This window comes from Onychomys torridus, chromosome 12, assembly GCF_903995425.1.
Source record: "Onychomys torridus chromosome 12, mOncTor1.1, whole genome shotgun sequence".
Taxonomy (NCBI): Eukaryota; Metazoa; Chordata; class Mammalia; order Rodentia; family Cricetidae; genus Onychomys; species Onychomys torridus.
Window position 1 is genome coordinate 73,223,773 of NC_050454.1, and position 22,782 is coordinate 73,246,554.

Sequence of the window (22,782 nt, forward strand, 5' to 3'; positions counted from 1 at the left end):
CAATTTGATTTCTCAATCACATCATGAAGAAATTGTTAGCAGAAATCTGAAACATGATTGTAAGCCATATAGAAGCGGTGGCTCATCGGCCAAGCTTTAAATTCTGCACACAGTTCCAAGAGCAATTTTACAAGAGCGTTAAGTTTTTAAGAAGCTTACTCCATGCAGTCACAATAAAGAGACCAAACACTTTAAAGGGTAAATAAAAATATGTTCCAATTAAATGCTAAACCAGAGAAAGATTCCATTATGAAAAGCTGAACAGCATCAGATGGTGACAGAAATTAGTCTGACCACAGCAAAATGTAAATTTAAACCTTCAATCTATATTCAAAATTCACATGTCTTCATAAATCCAAAGTATTTTCATCTCATGGCATTTCTTGAGGATATAATATACCCAATAATAATTTGAATGACATTTGTGACTGGACATTTAAACATTTCATTAAAGCTAAAAAAAAAAGTCAAACCCAAGCACCTAAAAATAGCAGTTCATTAGAAATTCCCTTTCTCACCTGTGCTAGTAGTAGCAACATACTGAAGATTATTTAAAATTAAGATACAAAAAGAACAAAGGACACACACTATAGGTTAGAATCCTCTGACTTACGTTTTTTGTTTGTTTTAAGCAGACATGCAACCAAGTTTCTCAAGTAATCGAGACACTTAGGCCATATATATAACCAGAAAATGTGCATTATTGTTAATGAAAAAATACAAACTCCTAGATCCTCCCTCCCCCCTTTTTGGATTTACACATGCGAATTATGTCCAATGGTTACAGCTATTTTTAATTGGAAAAACAAACTGAGAACAGAACAATTTCTCCAGTAATGTGTTAAAAAGACTTGACAGTACATTCCCAAGTCATATCTGGTGACCTTAATGTCAACAACAAACCACACTCTGTAGGTAAAGCATTTGTAGTTCAGTGATACACACTGTAACACTATCAAAGGCCACAGTGGAGCCCAGACTCCTGCCACTTGTTGGTGAAACTGAGATGAACTCACAGTGTTTAAATTTCTAACTTTTTTGGTTTTTCAAGACAGAGTTTCTCTGTGTAACAGCCTAGACTGTACTGGAATTTGCTTTGTAGACCAGGCTAATCTCAAATTCACAGAAATCTGCCTGCCTCTGCCTCCCAAAAGCTGAGTTTAAAGGCATGTGCAACCACTACCTGGCTCAAATTTCTAACTCTTACGGTGCAGTAGAGAAACTTAGGAAATAGGATTTAACTGCGCCATGCAGAAATGACTGTGTGGAGGAGCCCAGCCTCTTCATCTTTGCTGCCACATGGAGGAAATAAAAAGTGTGATAGCCACTTTCAGAGCTTTCTTAGAAAAATATATCCCCTGAATTATACCAGGTGGTTATCATTCAGTATGAATTCCAATGTTATAAATAAGACACGAATGTCTTCCCAACACTCCTCTTCAGAAGTAACATCCCAGCATTGATTCCCCCAGCCCTTTCTGCGTTTGGTCCCCAGGGACGGACATTACAGGAATTAGACCCAGTTAATCAGCGAACAGACTTGACAACTCCTTTCAAAATGGCCTAATTTTCAAACTGTGAGGGTAAACCCTTAAAATTAGCATCCAGTTCAGATTTGGACAGTTTCTCAGTTTCCCCCACACATCCCATACACTTCTGTTTCCTCTAAAGAATCAAGCAATGTCAAGCCTTTGCTTCACACCTCACAGAAAGCCGGCCCTTCTGCCCCGACTACTCAGTCCACATCTACCACCTCCCTGAAACACCCTGTGCTGTGCTCTGTAGGGCTGACTGGAAGCCTTCATCACATTTTGACCCAGAGTAGTGACTGTTAGAAAATTGTTCTGAAGGTGCGGGGAAGGCTTAGGGCTGGGAGTGGACTGCAGCTGCAGGCACCGGGGGGCGCTGGCATTTCCGGGTACCCTTTCTATCTCAGTCACGGTTGGGCTTTTTCTTTCCAGGATCTGAACCGCCTGAGATAAAACACTTTGTTACTATCTTCTAGCTCCTTTTCGTTCTCTGAATGTATGGTTGCATCATCCTCTTTATAAACACTCAGTAACTTTTTCTTAGCCAGGGCAGCAGCTTGTCGACGGGGCAGTTTCCTGCTGTTCTTCCTAATCCAGACATTCTCTGGTCCTGAGACTGTTCCTTTTAGATTACTCATTATCTTTATTTTATCTGCAGCCAGAGCAGCACATCTGCGGGGGACTTTCTCAGGGACCATTTGTGCTTTCAGAGTGTTACTGCGCTTCTGCTCTGCAGCCTTCTCATGTACACATGGCCTCATTTTTGTACTGGGTTCTCTGTCTTTTACAGACTCTGAAAAACGGGTGAAAGTTCACGTAAATGCAAACATCTTCTCACAAGACTGTACTCTGTACATCCCTCCACAGTCCTGAACAAGTCTCAAGCTTAATTATGAACAATGACAGAGCTGGTTTGACAAGCAGGAATTCCGTTTGCTTCTGAATGAGGACCAGTGCCATTCCCAGTAACTAAGCTTGCAAACATGAGCGGACCTTCAGCTTCATAAAGCTACTCACCTAGCACTACTTTCCAAGGTCTAGATTTAAAGAGTAAACCATGTGTTTCAATTTCAGGGCTTCATTTCAAACCCACCTTCAAACCATTTTGAAATATTTAATACCTTTGATGTAACTCCCCACCCTAGAAGAGAACCACCATCCCAAATGACTTCAAGGGCTCAGGTACACTGAAGACCAGGGCTTCCCTTTCTCTCGTATTGCTGAGTAGGTAACAAAAATAAACTGCACTGACTCTGAAGTTTAGCATGGCCTTAATCCTAATTTCTTTCCAATATTAGAAAATACTTTACCCAGTTGGGAAGACTGAAGCTCATACTTCAGACCTAGTTTATGGCAGATGCAGAGGAATCCTTTGCTCATGTGTGTATGGCTGTCTTAACAGCTCACAAGCACTAGCACCTGCTCTGTGGACTCTGTGCATTTTGATGAGCTAAATAAATATTGTAAAGGGTTTTATCAGAACCTGGGCTAGGCAGAAAGCGCACTGAAAAGGCAAATCCTGGCCAGTGTTCAAGGGTGGCTGGAAAGCAGTTGTCTGCCAGACAGGGGAGCTCAAATCTTTTTGCAAAAGTATCAAAGACACTTCAAATTTCAAGTGCTGTGGCACTTTGGTGCATCTATCAGCTAGGGTTTGGGGCTCTTAAAAACTAGTCTGGATTGGAATGTGATGGCAGTGATACACATACTGTAAATCACTGAAATAACAAGCAGGCATCTAGAGGACTAGTCAACATTTGTTAAGTCCCAGAAAACGACAGCCTTTTGGTCATGTACTGTATCAAGCCAGCTTGGCCTGGCCGCTTGCCCAAGTAACCACTTTCTGGCCTCCACAGGCACTGCATGCACACAGTACAGAACACACGAACGAACACACACACACACACACACACACACACACACACACACACACACACGACATTCATGCCATGTGAATGAGGAAAAGTAGAAGGTTCTATCTACAGGACAGACCTCAAAGCATTGTTTTCTCCAACATCCACAATCTCTTGCAAAATAGGAGACATTTCCCTCAAAGAAACTGTGAACTTCCTCATGTAACTACAAGTGCTTTCTCCAGGTCTGACAGGATTCATTCCAAGCAATATGTGTATTAGAAAAAACCCATCACTACTAAACATTTCTTCATCAGAAAATGACTTAGTTGCAGCAGTTAGTTCTTGTAAGGTGTGACAGAAGAACCTATGTGGACACTTTGTGAACAGAAAATACAAACTCTTCAAGGTATTTTAATCTTTATTTCCAATCCAAAAGGGGAAAGCTTATATTCTGCAGAGATTTTAAAAATATCTCTTAAAGTCTATTTGAAGTTCCAACACTTATGCCCTAAGTAGGATAAAGTCCAGAATTCCTTCTACAGCAACTCCAGATGATAAAAGTCCCAAGTTTAATTCCAAAGAAGACCTCAGGAAGGTAAGTGGCTGCATGGGCAACTCTTCAAGCACTCACTGATGAGAGCACGGGTGAGTACTAAACGTTTTAAAGAGAAGCAGGGCTGGCAAGATAGCTTCGTGGGTAAAGGCGCTTGCTGCCCAAGCCTGGAGTCAGACCTAAGCTCCAAATGTGCAGCCCATGCAAAAGTGGAAGAGTGTACCTGGTCCACAAACCATCCTCTGACCTCCACACATCATGACATGTGCACCCACACATACACTGCAGACACATAACACAAAGCCATCCTGACCTCCACACATCTGGCATGTGCATCCACACATACACTGTAGACACAATACAATAAAAACTTTTTGTTTTTTCGAGACAGGGTTTCTCGGTGTAGCTTTGAAGCCTGTCCTGGATCTCGCTCTGTAGCCCAGGCTGGCCTCCAAAGCAAGTTCCAGGACAGGTGCTAAAGCTACACAGAGACCCTGTCTCCAAAAAAAAAACAAAAAACAAAAAAAAAAAATCTTGAAGAAAAATATAAAATTATGTGGAATTACAAATTGAATGGGGAGAGGATGCTGGAGAGATGGCCCAGAGGTTAAGAGCACTGACTGTTCTTCCAGAGAACCTGAGTTCAATTCCCAGCAACCCCATGGTGGCTCACAGCCATCTGTAATACGATCTGGCGCCCTCTTGTGGCATGCAGACATACATGCAAGACTGTATACATAATACATCTTAAAACAACAAACTGAATGTGTTAGGCTGCCACTCCATCAGTGCATTAGTAACAATGGATGAATTAATGCAAGCTCTACCATCCCTGGTGGTCTTGCATCATTCACTAAAATTCAGAGCCATCTCAGTGCCATGAGGCACTGTCTCCTGAAAACCTTCCAGCAGTTTCAAGCCCACATTCACAGTACAAACACTTTACCTTATGACTGCTAACCCAAAGATCTGTGTTCTAAAATGGTCTACGGCAAGGAAACTATGGGTATCGACAGGGCTGTTCTAGCTTAAAGCATTACTCCTTCATTTCCACAATTCAAGAATTTTCACATACCAAATATATCCTGTCTTCTCTTCCTAAGTCAAAAGTAAGTCATTACTATGGAAGCATTTGAAAATGCTCATCTGGCCAGCATCTCTTAAATGAAGTATTTAAACCAAATTTGACAAAATAAGAGATGTCCAACCCAAAACAGAAGTTATCATATTCCTGTCCTATTATTGGTGGCTGTGGCTGGGAAACAGTGAATCCAGTGAGGACCCTACAGTTGTAAACCTTTCACTCTCCATCAATCTTTAAACAGAACCCCGCTACAGCTGGAGACTACTCTCTTGTCTGCACACTTCCACCCTTCCAAAGCAGGAGCTTCCAGAAACATCCCGTAAACTGCTATTTCTCTAGATAATGATATAAAGAAGTGCTGGGTGGTGGTGGCGCACGCCTGTAATCCCAGCATTTGGGAGGCAGAGGCAGGCGGATCTCTGTGAGTTCCACACCCTGAGCTACAAGGTTAACACCTTGAGTGTTTAAAGACCCTTAGTGTAGCAGCCACATTTCTCACATGATTTTAACTTGAGACAATGTTTTTAAAAACTCATTTTAGCCTACCATGAGTAAGGTCCTGAGTTGCATTCCATGCACTGCTTTTGCTTTTTTGTTTAATATGTGGGAGTCACTTTAAAGATGTGCCCATTGGAACTTGAACCACATAACAAGTCCCTATGATGATTGGTAGGAATACTGCAGATGAGCCATAACACAAAACCCAAGGACCGATTTATACTCAGAAATTAAAAATCCTTTCAACTTTTACAACACCGATGTAAAGACAAATGTCTAAACTACTTATGTGACTAAGGGAGGAGGTAGGGCTGCCAGAGTCCATGGAGTCTACAACTGATCCTGTTAAAACTAGACAGCTGAGATTACCACGTCTTTGCCAATTCCAAGGCTTTAATAAGCTGCATGTGGTACCTCAGCCTTCAATCTCAGCACTGGGGAGGCAAAGGCAAATGGATTTCTGTGTGTTCTAGGCCAGTCAACACTACACATTCTCTTGAGACAACTGTGTCTCAAAAAAATAAAGGGCTGGAGAAAAGGCTCAACAGTTAAGAGGACTGGTTGCACCAGGTGGTGGTGGCGCACACCTTTAATCCCAGCACTCGGGAGGCAGAGCCAGGCGGATCTCTGTGAGTTCAAGGCCAGCCTGGGCTACCAAGTGAGTTCCAGGAAAGGCACAAAGCTACACAGAGAAACTCGAAAAGCCAAAAAAAAAAAAAAAAAAAAAAAAAAAAAAAAAGCACTGGTTGCTGCTCTTCTTAGAGGACCTAGATTTAGTTTCCAGAACCCACAGGGCTGGTCATAACCATCTGTAGTAACTCCAGTCCCTGGGGATCTGATACCCACCCTCTTCTGGCCTCTGTGAGCAGTGCACACACATGGAGCAGACATACATGCAGGCAAAATACATACATGTAAGTGAAAATTTAAAATACAAAATTAAAGGCCTTAATAATAATAAACTTGTCTTTACCACATACTTAGGAAGTGTAGCAAGCACACTTATAAAATTTCAGTGGAGACTATCAAGTCTTGCCACACTATTTACACAATGTCAATGATAGAAGCGGTGAGACTATAGAAGCCAAGACTTTGTGACTCTGACCAACAAAGTCATGAAAGTAAGGCTTGAGACAGCACCAGTTAAGGGTGTAATTTTCCTACCAATGTGACAATATATCGGATACAATCTTTGTAGATTATACAGAAACTGTTAAAAAAATCTTTAATTTTGAAAATTCACAGGTGTCCTTGGGAACACTTGTAAGAATTTTAAAATGTTAATAGGTAAGAAAACACAACACAGCCCCCAGCATTATATTCTTTACTCTTCAGTTCTTCCATTAGTGACAGTATGAGCTATATGTAGGATTCACATTCACTAACCTAATTAGTGTCCACACATTGCCTCATTTTTTTCTCCCTTGCTTTAACAAATTTGGTTTGGTCCATATGTTACAAAACACTGGGTAAACAGATTATAGTGCTGATTCGTGGTTTGCTTTATTATTCCCTGCTCTCCACAGCCAAAGGTGTGTGGGGAGGGGCTAACTCCAGAAGTCACCAGCAGATGGCAGGCTTTACAAGGCTCCTTTACACTCCAGCACACTAGAGGAACTAAGATGTCAGCACCATGAGAAAAACTCAAGGATCTGGTCACAATTGTAAGACATCTGGAGCCGGTTACGTCAACCATTAAAGGAGAAAGTAAAAAGACCATTTTGAGCCTATGAGTGTTCCTAACAGAAGCAATACAATGGACTGGAAAGGAAAACAAAAACAATCACATGCATCTTTAATATTTTGCATTCTACTGATTTACAAACCTCAGAGTCTTTTTTCAGTTGACACAATCAAATTCAACTTGTACTGGCAGAAGAGACCAAGACCCAATTCAATGTTTATACCACACACAGTGATTTAGAAAAAGGCTATCCCAGCAACTGGGAGTGTAGTGTGAACCCATCACTACCCTAAAAACACCATCAACGAGGGCAAAGGTTTAGTGACACACCTTACTGTGGGCAGTGCAACCTTCTGGTAGTATTGTATGGACCTGTTTATAAACGTCCTGCATTGTACTCCCAGGTCGTGAAGTACTTTTTAAAGACATGTCTTACTCAAAACCAACTTCCCCCCTTCAGTGCAGCTTCCTCACACAGAAGCCACCTTTGTGCTGTGACTTAGAGCTAACCCTGACTGCTGTACCTCCACTGTGTGTGACTTACAGCTTACCCTAACTACCATCTTTGTGTGTGACTTAGAGCTAACCCTAACTGCTGCACCACCACCGTGTGTAACTTAGAGCTAATCCTAACTGCTGCACCACCGTGTGTGTGACTTAGAGCTAACCCTAACTGCTGCACCACCATTTCCAGGATCACACTAACTTCAGGCATTATTTGATCAGAAGTTTTCCACTTTAAAAAATAAAACAACAATGACCACCCTAGGAATTACCTGAAAATGGGATACATTTTTTTATTCATAAATTACTACACACTGTCAGTACACCTTTTTAAAATAAGATATGGGGAGGGGAAATGCTTTTAAATCTTCCTTAATATGGTTGGTAATATTAATATTTCAAAAGAAGTAAAAATCAAACCTAAATACTTCAAACTTCTTTAAAAAAATCATAAATGAATAAAATCATAGAGGACTCTGGACATACAAAGCTGGAGTGGGGAGGCTACTTTACACACTCACCACTGAATACACAAGTGCAACCGAAGCTGGGGCACACTCCTTTCTGGGGCAGCTCACATTCACCGTGTAATCTTCTCAAAGGACAGACTGAGCCTGACGTTAAAGTACATCTGTGCATTAAATCCCTGCGCATTTCAAACACCGAGTGCTCAATGTAAACATTTTAACTATTATTTATTAATCATCCTTAATGGTACTTAGGAGTGTGTCACATATTCAAAGTTAATGTTAGAAATAGCACCATAACCAAAAAGGAGGAAGAAAAGAAAAAAAAGAAAAAAACTCCACAAAAATACTTCCTCAAAAAACTTCATCTTGACTTCACAAGTTGAGAGCCACTGTCAATCACACCCAAGGCTACCAGATCCACTTCTCATCTCTGATGGAACTTAATCTGATGAAACCCAAATACTGCCTTACACAATTGGACCAAAATGGGTGGGGGGGGGGGGGGAGTTTAGAAAGAACTGTTTGACCAGCCAATCAAAACCCAGTTAAAATTGAGTCTAAAACTGAGAACAGTCCTGTGTATAAAAACTAAACTCTCTAAAAGAATTTATGTACTAATGAGTGTACTTCGTATTTATTTACGGACTTTTGGTGCCTTTTTGGAGATAAGGGTAAACATGGAGATAAAATCCTGAGGGACATAAGAGGAAATCAAACGTATTTCGGGTCAATAGTCAAAGACAGCAGTGACCTTATATCTACTGTATGGAAAGCAACTTACCTCCCATTGTGTGGTGGGAGAGTCTCTACCCTGAGAAACAGTACCTACCAACCACGGCTGGAAATGTCCCAAACCACCCTGTCTCCTGCATGAGAACAGAGGAATGCTGCCTACCCTGTCAATTGGACACTAAGAATACTGCCTGCTCTTCCTTATCTGTCACCTCAGAAAAACCCGAGTAAAAGGGGTAGCTTGTGTATGAAATCAAACACAACTAAGGTCAAAAATTACTAGAAGATGTGTAAACTACAACATCCCTTTGGTGCATGGAAACTCAAGGGGAAACCCCCTGGGAAGAGCTACCTACAGGAGACCAAAAATAATCAACCCACCAAAGAAAAGAATTAGCTCAAAAACAAGTGTACTGTGGTACCGGGGTGACATGATATTTCACTTCAGATGATTTCAAAACCACTGTGCCCCAAACATGAATCTTTTGCATTAGAGGTCACTAGCAAAGATAACTCAGTTTTATAGCAAAGGATGCTTAGATGCACTTGGCAGCAATAAAGTCAAGGATGGAGAATAACATTGGACTGTTTTCCTACATAAGTAAATTCACAATTGCACTCTTAACTCTACAGTTTTGACAGAGGAAAACCTACATAGAACTGAAATACCATTAGCCCGGTGCTCTCTTACTAAAGAACACTTTCCCTAAATCTAAGGCACACAAACTTCTCTACTTCAGAGTAAGATTATGGAAGAGCAAGAATTTGGTAAATCCTAACGGAAAGTAAACCTTGGACAAAACCAAGTAACAATTTATCAGTGAACAATCTAAAAAAATACTGTAACTACGCTCTCAACTTAGATCTTTAAATATGCACTCCAAACATAAAATAATTTACTAGTACTTTATAAATTCAAGTTTATAAACATTAAAGTCATCAGATTTTCCTTAAAAAGAGTAAGACCCAACAAGTATTTGGAAAGAAAAGTATAAGCCATGTTAATAAAAATGACCAGATGTGGGTATAATGTATTCTACTCAAGTCTCCAGGGAAAAGGATTTAAAAAAAAAAAAGTGGTAGGTGCCTTGCCTACTAATCATGGTTATACTTGCCATGATTATAATGTCAGTATGCACATAATATTTATCAAGATTTTGTAAACATAGGTCACGTGGATTTTTCTCCTACTATATGGCAGGGGTTTAGAAACTACCACTTCTGGACAAATTCAGAAAATAACTGCATGACACTGCTATTACAAAGTAATGCTCACTGGTTTAGGTAACCAAGTTGTCTAGTGTTTAGCGTGTCTCCCTCCAACTCTTGCTGTATGTATGTACTCAATACTGTCAAAGTAGATCTGCCCCCAAAGTGAAGCGTGTTTTGGCACCTGTGCTGAACGCTGCTTCAAAAACCAGCAAGTGCAAATAAAAATAACAGTCATGATTTAGTCACATTCACAAACTTTTCATAGAAAAATATAAATATACTCCCTGAATTGTAAGCCAGATTTCACACTGCACTCCAGTCAGTCAGTTGGAGTGTGCTGGCTCTCAAGGTCCTAAGGTGCGGTCACTGAGCTCTAGTGCGCTCTCTATGCTTCTGTCGTCTTCCCCGTCATGGTACCTCACTGTTCTCCTGCCCTCATTTCTCGTTTTTATTTTTGAGCGCCGAACAACTCTCTTAGCTTTTGCATAGTCCACATCCTCCCAGTCATTGTCATCCACGTTTAACCTAGGACATTTACTCTGCCTTTGATGTCTTGCAGTCTTAGACAGGTTGGATGTAAAGGTTTTACCTTTTCTAACCACTTTTGCTTTTCCTTTCCTTTTTCTCTTCCTCTGGGTTTTTGTGTTGTCAGTACCGTCAATATCGGATTCAGTTACCGATCCCAAATCGGATGATCTGGGACTGGTGCCAGGGACACACACTGAATTCTCTGCTTGTCCAGGCCTGTCCACACCGTCTAACTCCAGATGTGCTCTTCGCTTCACCCCAGCCTCTGCCGATGCTGGCAGGCTCTGAGTCACTTGTGCTGTCCTACTCAAAGAGGCTTTTCCGTACGTCCTGAGTCTTCTGCCATTCCACCTTCGTAACCCGTAACTCAGGTCTTCTTCAAAGTTATTCTCTGCTGTTGCTTTTGGGGCCAAAACTGACTCAGAAGACAAGCTGATCTCCCTATCTGGGGTGTGGCTTTTGGGATCTTCCTGAGAAGGTCCAGCAGAGGAGCTTCGAGTTTTAGGAGGTGTGTTTATGCCCACACTGCCCGTATGCCTGTTCTGTATGCTTTCTGTTTGCTCAAAACTGGAACCTCCTTCAGAATCCAAGTCTGCACTTCCAGACTGACTGGCATTTTTGGTACCCTCTTGGAGTTCAGAATCAGACAGCTTGCTACTGCAGGCGCGCTGGGCCTCCCGCACTTCACAGTGCGCACCTCTCTTACCACCAATCTGCGGCTTCTTTGCTGTGGTACAAGCAAATCGTATGGGCTTTTTCCTTCTCCTTCTGCTTCGAGTACACACACTTTCTAAGGTGACATTTTCTGCATCACTTGTGAGCTTGATTTTATCAGCAACCGCACTAGCACGAGTAACCCTCAAGAGACTGGTTTGTTCTTTGGGTGGCTTCTGCATCACCTGTAGATTGCTTTCCGAGTCGCTGGAATAGACCCTTTTTCTGGAAACTTTTCTGCTTTGTCCATTCTCTCGAGATAAAGAATCTAAAAATTAAGATTATTTTTTTAATCTTTGATATGAGTAACTATTTCTAAAGTTAATAACTAAATGCTTGACATAGACAAATTAAATTCTTACTAACAGAATGAGGTTATATAAAATGGCAGGAAGTGGGCTGGTCCTGACCAGTGACCCTCCCAGCCCTGGCACTTTGCTTGAGTACAGCAGATCCCCACCAGTGACAATGTGAACAGGCTCAACAAAATTGTTTCATCAGCTGCCATCATTACTACCACTGAACCAACCCCACTGTTTCTCCTTGACAAGCAGTCACTACCATGGTGTGCCCATGTTCCTGTCTCTAATACAATGCCCCGTTACCAGTATTCAAAGTGACTAACAGTGATTGTGCATGAGCGTGGGAACAGGAAGGATATACAAAAGGCTAGCACACAATCAGGAAAACAGCTGGAAAGGGGTGGGGTAAATTGTGGACAGGTGAGTGTCTACAATTACCGTTCATATCGCCGTGCAATTTATCTTTCAATGTGCCAACATCAGAATCCACATCAGTCTCGGATCCACGATCCAAGAGACACTGAGGTACAGGAATAGCTTCACTCTTCAAGGCTTCAGATACTGGGGTTCCTTCTCCTTTGTGACCTCTACTACCCTCTCCGTCTTGTTCTTCATAGTCTTCTGAATCACTCAGGATCTTCGCTTTCTTAAACAAATGTGCATTCTTGCATAATGTACCGCTTTCTGGTTCAGAGTCAGCTTCCTCGGAGATGCTCTCTGCTCCAAGTTTCTGGCCAGATGCTGCAGGGGCAGCAGTGCTGCTGCGTCCATCATTAGACTCATGACATCTGGAATCTTCCTCTGAAGACTCTATTGGAAGGAACTTTGTTTTGCATGTTGCTGGAGAATGGGATGTGAAGCCATTGGTATGGAAATTCTTCCGGGCTACTCGCAAGTCACTGTCTGAGTCACTGACACTGTCCTGGGCAGAATGAGGTCTAGACACCACCGGGGGCTGGTCTTTTAGCTCTTCCGTGTCTGACTTAAGGCTCTGATCATCGGAATTGTGGAGCAGCTTCTTCCTGGCTGCAGCTGACGCATTGCGATGTGGCAGCTTCCGGCCAGAGCAGGGGCTTTCAGAGCTTGAGTCTTCTTCTGCATCACTCATCAACTTTATCTTGTTGGCAGCAGCAGCAGCACATTTCCGGAGGACTTTCCGGTTGCTTCCAGCCTTGCCTTTCAGATTTTCGTCTGTTTCCACTGAATTGTTATCTGAATCACTTAAGTAGACTCTCTTCCGAGTGGCTTTTCTGCCACATCCATTTTCTAAAGAAATAGAACCTGGAAATAAAGTGATAGGTAGGATTAGGACATTTTTTCTTATTCTGGGCAGTCATACTACACATGTAGGTCAAGCTGGCCTCTTTCCTAATGTCCTGCCTTAACTTCCTAGGATGACACCAGACACATTAATTTTTTCAAATGTTTCTAACAAAGATTGTTGATGATTTTCCTTTCCAAATTAAGAGTCTAGAGACATTTGATCACATCTAGAAGACTTCAAATATGTCAATCAACAATGATTATTAGTTAAATCAAGACTGCTCTCACTCACCAGCTTTTCTCTGAGCAGCTCTTGTTCTGGTCACCCTGAGATTGCTGTTTCTCAATAAACCACTGCGCAAGGAGCACTCTGGAGCTCTGGAACTATCTTTGCTTTCCTCAGAACTACTAGAAGCTGAAGAGGATGAAGAGGTAGCTATGAAATCTTCCATTTCACTTTCTAAAAAAAAAAAATAGTAAAAATAAAAGATAAAGTTTCCACATAAGCAAGCATTTGTTTCACAACCCAAATATTTGATAATACTGAACCAGACTCGTGGGGCTGGAGAGATGGCTCAACAGGTAGGAGGAGCACTTGCTGCTCTTGCAGAGGACCAAAGTTCAGTCCCCAGGACCCACATGACAGCTGCTGGCCAACTGCCCGTGACACCAGTTACAGGGGACCAGACGCCCTCTTCTGGCCCAGTGGGCACCAGGCATATTAATACATAGAGAAAATAAACAAAAATTTTTTTAAAAAATTAAAACTAGACTCTTAACATGCTTTGAGTGTTTGCATGCATATAATGCTTTGAAGAAAAGTGACTTAAAAAGAAAACTTTGTATCTAAAAAGTACTCGCCGGGGCGGTGGCGGCGCCCACCTTTAATCCCAGCACTTGGGAGGCAGAGGCTGGTGGATCTCTGTGAGTTCAAGGCCAGCCTGGTCTACAGAGAGAGATCCAGGACAGGCACTAAAACAACAAAGAGAAACCCTGTCGGGGGGGGGGGGGGGGGGACGACGACACAAGTTAGGTTGTTTTATAGGTTGTTTTATACTGTGACATTAATATTAACATGCCATCTTAGGGACAAATGAGAAAAAAAGGTTCTAGTTGAACAGTGATGTATTTGTGTGTCAACTTGACAATCAATTGTGCTAGCTAAACATAAGCTAGAGTCATGTGGGAAAAGGGAACCTCACCTGAGAAAACACCCCCATCAGACTGGCCTGCATTACCACAGCAAAAGAAATCCTAAGATAGGGTATTCTAGTTTCCTGTTCTTACATACATGGAGACTTTATTCTGTAAATGTATCCATTAACTGTGGTGGTTTGAAAGAAAACGGCCCCCAAAAGGAGTGGCACTATTAGGAGGTGTAGCTTTGTTGGTGTAAGTGTGGCCTTGTTGGAAGCAGCTCAAGCCACACCTATGCTCAAGCCACACCTAGTGTCTCAGACTCCTATTGCCTGTGAGTCAAGATGTAAGAACTCTCAGCTCCTTCTTTAGCACCATGTCTGCCTGCATGCTGCCTTGCTTCCTGCCATGATGACAATGGACTAAACCTCTGAAACTGTAAGCCACCACAATTAAATGTTTACCCTTGTAAGAGTTGTGCTCATGGTGTCTCTTCACAGCACCAGAAACCCTGACTAAGACAATAACAAACTATAACATGTGCCAGCTTGACCTTCTCCACAGGCCACGTCCTTCCCAATCACTGCATGTGTTTCTCATTACCATGAGTTGTACTAAATGCAATATTTGAGATCACAAATGTGGAAAGCCATACATTAATTATGGCAGTAAGTAATATATACTCTCATCGCACAACTCAGTGCAATGCAGACATCGCGAGGCAGACTCATTGAGCATTGCTAGAAAGGGACCACATCTGTTCAGGGACATTACCAAAACAGCAACAGTGTAAGGGAATGACAATGTACTACTGAGCTATCTGCTCTCAATGACTATCTGTACTCTTTAATTTCCTTCTCATTTAAAACACACTTTATGAAGTACAGATCTTAGCGGAAACGTATCAACACTCAAGTACATTAATTCCGTCTGTTCCTTGGTGTCAAGGCTGTGTACTGTGCTGTTTCTAACTCACAGCAGTAAGCAGAGCTGCTGCACACTAGGATGCTCAAAGCCAATTCACATTCAACTCCTCACCAGACAACTCAGAACCATTCCTTAGCACTTCAGGTCTATTTCTTCTCATCCTTTCTAATGACTCTGCTGAATCTGAAGAGTCCCCGGAAGTGAAGCCTGAGGAGACACCAGTGCTTGTCTTGCGGGTTGCAGACAAAGGTGCCCTACTTGAGGTAGACTGGGAAGGAGGACACATCAGCTGTGGAATTACTTTTGTCTGAGATTTGGACTGCTTCTGTTTGATATTTCTGGTAAAAGGTATGAACAAGAGAAACAATTATTAATAAAAAATAAAAGTAAATTGCCAGAGAATACCCATATAAAAGCATATTGTTTCTTAACCTGAGAAAATGCACATAAACAAAATAATAAAATATTCACTCTTAATGTTATTCAGCATAGATTATTATTGTAAGTACTTCCTTACTCTAAATTTGACAGGTCTGTGGATAAATGATGAAATGATCCAATTAAACAGACTATTTACACCGAAGTATGCAATTTTTAAAGTGACAAATCTGAGTATTCTTCACATAGAGATTTTGGAAGTCCCAAAGAAGTTAAGGAAAACGGAACAGAGAAAAAAATATTTAAACGGTGGCTAGAAATTTTCAAATTTGGCAAATTACACTTCATACCCACAGAACTGGATAAACACCCAAGTAATACAAACTCACAAACTCCAAGCCTAATCGCTGGTGGGTTAAGAAAGCAAAAGGAAAATAATGTACACACACAAGAGAAGAAGTTCAGCAAGACCAGCAGCTAATGTGGCAGGTCTTCACCTGACAAGAATTCACTATGCAGCTCAATTGTTTTTCTGGGCTGTAGAAAGAGATCAGTGGTCCAGAGCACTGCCTGCTCTTCCCAAGGACAAAGGTTCGATTCTCAGCACCAACACGGCATTTCAGAACCCTCTGTAACCCCAATCTCAGGAGATCTACTACCTTCCTGGCTTCCAAAGGCAACAGACACTTGTGATGTACATACTTACATGCAGACAAATACCCACATACATAAAATAAAAATAAAATCCCCAAAACATGTTTTAAAAAATTACCTTCAATAATGAAGGTAAAATTAAAACACCACCAAGAACTCAAAAATAGAGAAGTATACTGCTGGTTCATCTGCCTGCTATACAAGGCATTTTACAAGGATTCTTTGGGCTGGAGTGAGGAAAAAACCATCAACACCAGGTTTATCTCAACCTACACTTTTATAACTGGACACTGAAATAGACAGAGTCAATATACAACTTAAGTTAAATGTCGATTGCGTGCAACGCCACGCCCACGAACCTCACACTCACTCCACGAACAGCTCCATTACAGCCTTGCCGTTGCTTAAATCTTTGGCTTCGTCGAAGTTTCTCCTTGAATTTTTGACCAATTTTAAAATCAAAAGAGATTTTCTTCATTTTTTCTTCAAACAAAGCAGACAGTCTCAAGGTCATGCTATAAATCTACAAGGGTGCAAACACAAAACCAGAATCACAAAGTCACTCTGTTGCAGTCCCTCCGTGTCACTGTGAGAGAAGGAATAAATAAACCCCTTCTTCCCTCACCCTACCACACGTCAGTGGCACCTGCAGGAGCTGGGGACATCCACACCCACCGACCTATCAGACAACTAGTGTAAGAGAGCAACTCCACACTCGACAACCCGGGACACTTCTGCTGATCTTCTCAGGAGACCAAATTTGGAGTTTTCCCCACCACTTTAACATTGGTCCTAACCAGTTCCGAAGCGCATTTCTCATTAAGCAAATTTGGAAATTAGTTCTAACAATGCTTTTAAGTATGTGTTTGGACCAAAGAAACAAAGGCATTTTAACACCAATCATTTTACTATTTGACTGGGATACCACCTAAATCTAAATATGAATATAAAAAGAAGGATGTCTTGCATCCCATACAAGGGGTACACATCCTCCACTTTCCCGTAGCCCAGCCACTCACTATGTAGGCAAAGACGACCCTCCATTCCTAGCCCTCCAGTCATCACTTCTGAGGCACTGGGCGGTGAGTGAGTGCCACTCCCTGGCTTAGGCAGCAAGGTGACAGAACCCGGGTCTTCATGCATGCTAGGTAAGCACTCCACAACTGAGTTAAATCCCCAGCCCAACAAATTCAATAATTATCAAGTCATTAAAATAAAATCAACCTGGTCAAAGCTATGTGATTTATATCCATGGATATAAATCCAGAAATGAGTGTACAGGTCTAATATTCCAAAGTTTAGTAACAGGCTGAGAAATGTCTCAGCCAATAAAGTACATCCTTTGAAAGCATAAGGATCTGAGTTCAAGCCCCATAATCACATTTAAAAAGGGGTGTGGGGCAATGTAGTAGAACTGTCTTGTAATCCCAGGGAGACAGACATGAATCTCTGAGGCTAGTAGTACCCAGCAAGCCTACACTACTACTAAGCAAGTTACAAGCCAGTCAGAGACTCCTGTCTCAAAATTTTTATTATCCTATTTTACATTTATTTATTTATGTTTGAACATTAAAAAAAAAATCAGAAGACAACCTATAGGAGCTGGTTGTCTCCTTTCATTATGTGGATTCTGGGACTCAAACTCAGGCTGCTGAACTTGACTGCTGACAAGCACCCTCTCCGGCGAGCAGCCCCCAGTACTCTCTCAATTTCTTGTTCTTTTTCAAGTGACTGGCTCCTGAGAACACACAAAGCTGTCCTCTGGTTTTCATACTCATGTACATATACAAGTACACAAACACAAGACCTCTGTGTTAAACAAAGCTGCAACCAAAGCCCACTTAAGAACAATTTTTAATCTTAAAAGTGCTCTCATGAGTATGACGTTACATGTGAATATAGTGGTGACGTTCATAAATTAGACATGGTAAGAGCATCTACTAGTAGATAGCACAGTTATAGTAATATAATAAAAGTTGGGGCTGGAGAGATGGCTCAGAGGTTAAGAGCACCGACTGCTCTTCCAGAGGTCCTGAATTCGATTCCCAGCAACCACATGGTGGCTCACAACCATCTGTAATGTGATCTGGAGCCCTCTTCTGGACTACAAGGACACATGCAGGCAGAACACTGTATACATAGTAAATAAATAAACCTTAAAAAAAAAGAAAGAAAGAAAAGTAAAGGGCTTGTGTTTAGGGTTGGGGATTTAGCTGAGTGGCAGAGCGCTTGCCTAGTAAGCGCAAGGCCCTGGGTTCGATCCTCAGCTCCTATATATATATATATATAGTTTTAATTGTCAAGAGCTGGCTAGTGTATACAGTATGGGTACTGTGGACAAAAAGATGATTCATGTCCCAAATGGATTGTTGCAGAATGGCATAAGATATATGCAGCAGAGTATCAGTCATATTTGATTATTAAAAGGAAATTATACCCCAGAAAACTTAAGTAAAGACTGTGAGCTCTGAATCTCCTATGTTTTTCTGTTCTATAGACACAGGAACATTCAATTTGTTGCCGCTTTTGTCTTTGGAAAACTTGATAGCTATTTCTAGTATTTTCTAAATTTGTTCTTTTCTTTTAAAACTGAGTAAGAACGTCAGTCATCGAAAGTTAACAAGACTCTCTGAGTCACTTGAAGTCTGAAATTTGACCATTTTGAGCATTCATCATATTTTCATGTTTTCTCACTGGAAATTAAGTAACATATTTGAACTGAAAATAACAAGATGCTAACAGTGACAACAGGTTAAACATAAAAAAGGGAATTCAACAACAACCAAAGCTAATGTAATACCTAATGAATAAAGACTAAATTTTCAGCATTACTATTCAGCATTACAGAGAAGTGCCCTGGGTCTCACTTACCCATAATCCAATTATATTAATGAACACTTTCACAAATAAGCTACACCTACAATTCTGAAATTCACTCCATTTGGAAAGGCATGATGTAATCTCATGCCTTTCTGCAACAATCCATTTGGGACATGAATCATCTTTATGTATCCATACTGTATACACTAGCCAGCTCTTGACAATTGAAACAATATTCATGTAACTTTTATTATATTATTGTAACTGTGCTACTTAACTGGTAGATACAAGTACTCTCTTACCATGTCTAATTTATGAACTTCACCACTATATTCACATGTAACGTCATACTCATGAGAGTACTTTTAAGATTAAAAATTGTTCTTATGCGGGCTTTGGTTGCAGCTTTGTCCAACACAGAGGTCTTGTGTTTATCCAGTTATCATACATGTTCTGACTGCTACTATCAAGTAGAAAAATACACACATCATTCATACTTTATTAAATTAAAGCATGGAAAAAAATTACCTTTGATCTTTTGTTGGGTGTATATGCCTTTGCATTGCTAAATATCAACCGGATGTCTTTGCAAAATTCCACAGGGCTATCATAATTCCCAGCTTCTAGAGTCTCCCTTACTGTTCCAAAATCCATTGGAGTGTCTATAATATCTCGGTAATCCTGTTTTAAAAATGACAATTCACAGGTGAACCTCATGTCCTCAAAATGTAAACACATAAGAAGCTGGGAGATGGCTCAGCCCCAGGGGATTCGACACCTCTTCTGGTTTCCCTGGGCAGTATGAACAAGGTACACTAAATACACACCCAAATAGAACACACATAAAATACCCAAACACACACATTTTTTTTTTTTTAAAGTAAACATCTGGACTTAGATCTCTAAAATATTCCAAGTAACAAAAGGGGAAAAGGATCCAAGGATTAGTATTTAAAAGTAGATCCAGAAAGGCAGGGAAAAAGATAGAGTAGAAAGTATCAAATACTGAAGATTTTACTTTTTCTCTGCCCCTCGGGGGGGGGGGGGGGGGGGGGAGTTGGAGGGTGTTGGTTTTTCAAGACATGGTTTCTCTGTGTCCTGGAACTCTCTCTGTAGACTAGGCTGGCTTTGAACTCACAGAAACCACTTGGTCTCTGCCTTCCAAGTGCTGTTAAATGTGTGCACCACCACTGCCCAGCTTACTTTATCTTAATTTATGTGTTAGGATGTGAGTGTAGAGCTCAAAGAGGCCAAAACCCCTATGGAGTGACAGGTTAGTTATGAACTGCCTGACACGGTGCAGGAAACCAAATTCCAGTCCTGTGCGAGCACTCTTAACCATCTCTGCCACCCCACACATATCATCAAATGTCAATTCATATTGGTCCTGACACAAGGGTATTTTAATTTCCTTCTTTATGGTCCTCAGTAATCCCAAGCTTGCTGTAGCAGGCAGTGGTTTTGGTTCTTGGTCTTGATCATTGTCCACCTGTCCTGATTTTTACTGTTTAAAATAAGTGGGTACGCCTGTACGTAAGAATGTGCAACATATGCATGTCTGCTGCCTGTGGAGATCCCTGGGGACTGGAGTTACAGATCGCTATGAGCTGCTATGTGGGTGCCAGAAACCTCTGTTAAGAGCAGCCAAGACTTTTAACCTATGAGCCATCTCTCCAGTTCCAGGACATTAATTTTCTTAATGTTGTGCCTACAGACAGTGATGCCCATGTACAGACCCCCATTTCACCCTACACTGTGCAACTATGTCTAAGTGAGTTACCATGTCTACCTCAAACCTAGTGGGAGAGATCAACAAACCAACATGAATAAAGCCTGTTATCTTACTCTCTTGGGTTTAATCTACATCTGCAACCCCACTCTCTTCTTCACACACAAAAAGAGGGGTCAAAATTCCATGCAAGGAAACCTACTGGGTACTCAACCAAGTCCACAGGCTGTCTGAAGGGCTCAGAGTCCTCACACTGGAAGATCAAGATAAGCAGGGCCTTGCACTGCCTCCGCCAGTCGCTCTCAACACAGCTGGCGGCTCTGCTGCTCCTTTTGCTCCAGTTGTGGACCTGAAAATATACTTGTAGGTTATTTCAGCCTGGGTGGAAAATAAGAAGAGAGCACATCCACACTATGGTTTATAATATTGGCTACAAAAAATTAAATAAAATAAACGGGCTCTTCTGCTTTCTGTATTGCATAGAAGTTGTGGCTGTTTTCAACTTGTTATCTAGCTGGAAAAAGCTGAGTGCTACAAAAATCCAATCATGTTTTATGATGTTCTAAACACAGTTTTCTTTATGAAAATCTTAAAGCAATCAAGCACACTTTAATATTAATGAGAAAAATTACAGTAAGATTAGATATGAAAGTGTTCCAATGAGCACAGCACACTATGTCTAACAAGCGATTCTGCCAATTCTCTCTCTCGTCTGTGTACAATTATCAGCTGTCACACTCATTTGAAAAGGAGGTGGGAATGACGACACCTCAACCAAAGATGTGAGAGCCTAGGACTGCTGTCACATGGGACAAGGTGTCTTATACAGACCAATGTGACCACAAAGACGACAGGTTAGTCAGAGACATAAAAGCTATGGTCTGGTTTGAAATAACTGAAACAGAATGCACAGGAGGAGGGAAGGAGGGAGGGAGGGAGGGAGGGAGGGAGAGAGGATGACCCTAATTTCACTGGGAGCCTATCAAACTTCTACTCCATACACATGGCAACATCTGACTTGTGGAATCAAGTATGTCATCTGCAACAACAGATACAGCCAAGAAATGGACATAAGGAAACACTTGGCAGTTCAGCTGGAAATGAAGCAACATGAAAATGACAAACCAGACAAGACAATTGCATGTCTAGCTCTTCAATGTTGAGTACAACAATCATTGTACAAAAGATTGAGCATTCAATTTGTCTGGCTGGGTTTTTTGTTTGTTTGTTTGTTTTTTTGAGATAGGGTCTTACTATGTAGTCCTGGCTGGCCTGGAAGTCACTACATAAACCAGGACGTCCTCAAACTCAAGAGAGATCTGCCTGCCTGTGCCACCTGAATGCTGAGATTAAAAGGTGTATGCCACCACACCCGGATTTTTTTTTTTTTTTTAAATAAACGTTAAACTCAAGGAGCAGCTAGGTAAAATTTTAAATGGCACGGGTTACAGTATTTCGCCCATTCTGTTACAAATAGTCTGCTCATTAATTTACTACATAAGTGCCAAGTTCTCAATCTTCTCCCTTTCTCCTTAAAACTTCCCCTTTTCAACAAACCTTCTTACCAAAACTAACTATCTGTACCTGGACTATACAATTATATGTTAAATACTCTTGTCAAGTATTCAATGCACATTAAAAGGAAAACCATCAGACACCTTATCCTCCAAGCTGAATTCACTCACTACGGCTGCAACTGCTGCTCAACCTTACAGTTACAGCAAATCCTTGGATTTGGTGCTCTACTCCTCCCAAAAAGGAACCACACACAAGTCTGGCCAATACCCTAAAGGGCCCACAAACACATATGCCCCTACTTCCTTCTTTGTGGGAGGTCCACATCTTACTACATCTAAACTAATAATTCAGTTCCCACAGCAACTCTCAACTAAACAATTGCTGACAAAACCAGAATTTAGTGATTTTTTTTTCCCAATTTCTCTTATAAACCAAAGTAACTCACCTCATAAATATCCATTATCATCATATAACTTAAAGGACAAAAGCTGTAATCCAGATGAATATTTGGTTTTGAACACAGAACACACAAACCAGGTAGCCATGCAGAGCGACTTACCCTTTTCCTTCCAGAAGACGTTTTAGGGAGATCACTATCGTCCTAGGATAAACCAGAGCACCTTACTATGGAGTTCTCATCAGATATCATCTGAGCAAAAGGCGTACCAGAGACATCACTTAACCATGAAAGTT

The 22,782-nt window shown here is 41.3% G+C and overlaps 1 protein-coding gene across 3 annotated transcripts in view; it reads right to left on the reverse strand.

The window, feature by feature from the left end:
• Positions 1-1,129: 1,129 nt before the first annotated feature.
• Positions 1,130-22,782, reverse strand: part of Brwd1 (bromodomain and WD repeat domain containing 1) — a 100,328-nt gene continuing 78,675 nt past the window's right edge. Inside the window, exons 34-42 of one of the 3 annotated variants that reach the window (XM_036203661.1) lie at positions 22,649-22,690; positions 20,774-20,920; positions 19,371-19,523; positions 16,382-16,545; positions 15,102-15,328; positions 13,219-13,386; positions 12,102-12,944; positions 10,709-11,629; positions 1,130-2,322 (exon numbers count right to left, since the gene is read on the reverse strand). In XM_036203661.1, the coding sequence (XP_036059554.1) occupies positions 1,937-2,322; positions 10,709-11,629; positions 12,102-12,944; positions 13,219-13,386; positions 15,102-15,328; positions 16,382-16,545; positions 19,371-19,523; positions 20,774-20,920; positions 22,649-22,690 (3,051 nt within the window). In that variant the 3' untranslated portion in view covers positions 1,130-1,936. Of the gene's footprint in view, positions 2,323-7,286; positions 11,630-12,101; positions 12,945-13,218; positions 13,387-15,101; positions 15,329-16,381; positions 16,546-19,370; positions 19,524-20,773; positions 20,921-22,648; positions 22,691-22,782 lie in introns of those variants that run through there. The other 2 variants (XM_036203662.1, XM_036203663.1) reach the window with 2 other exon arrangements.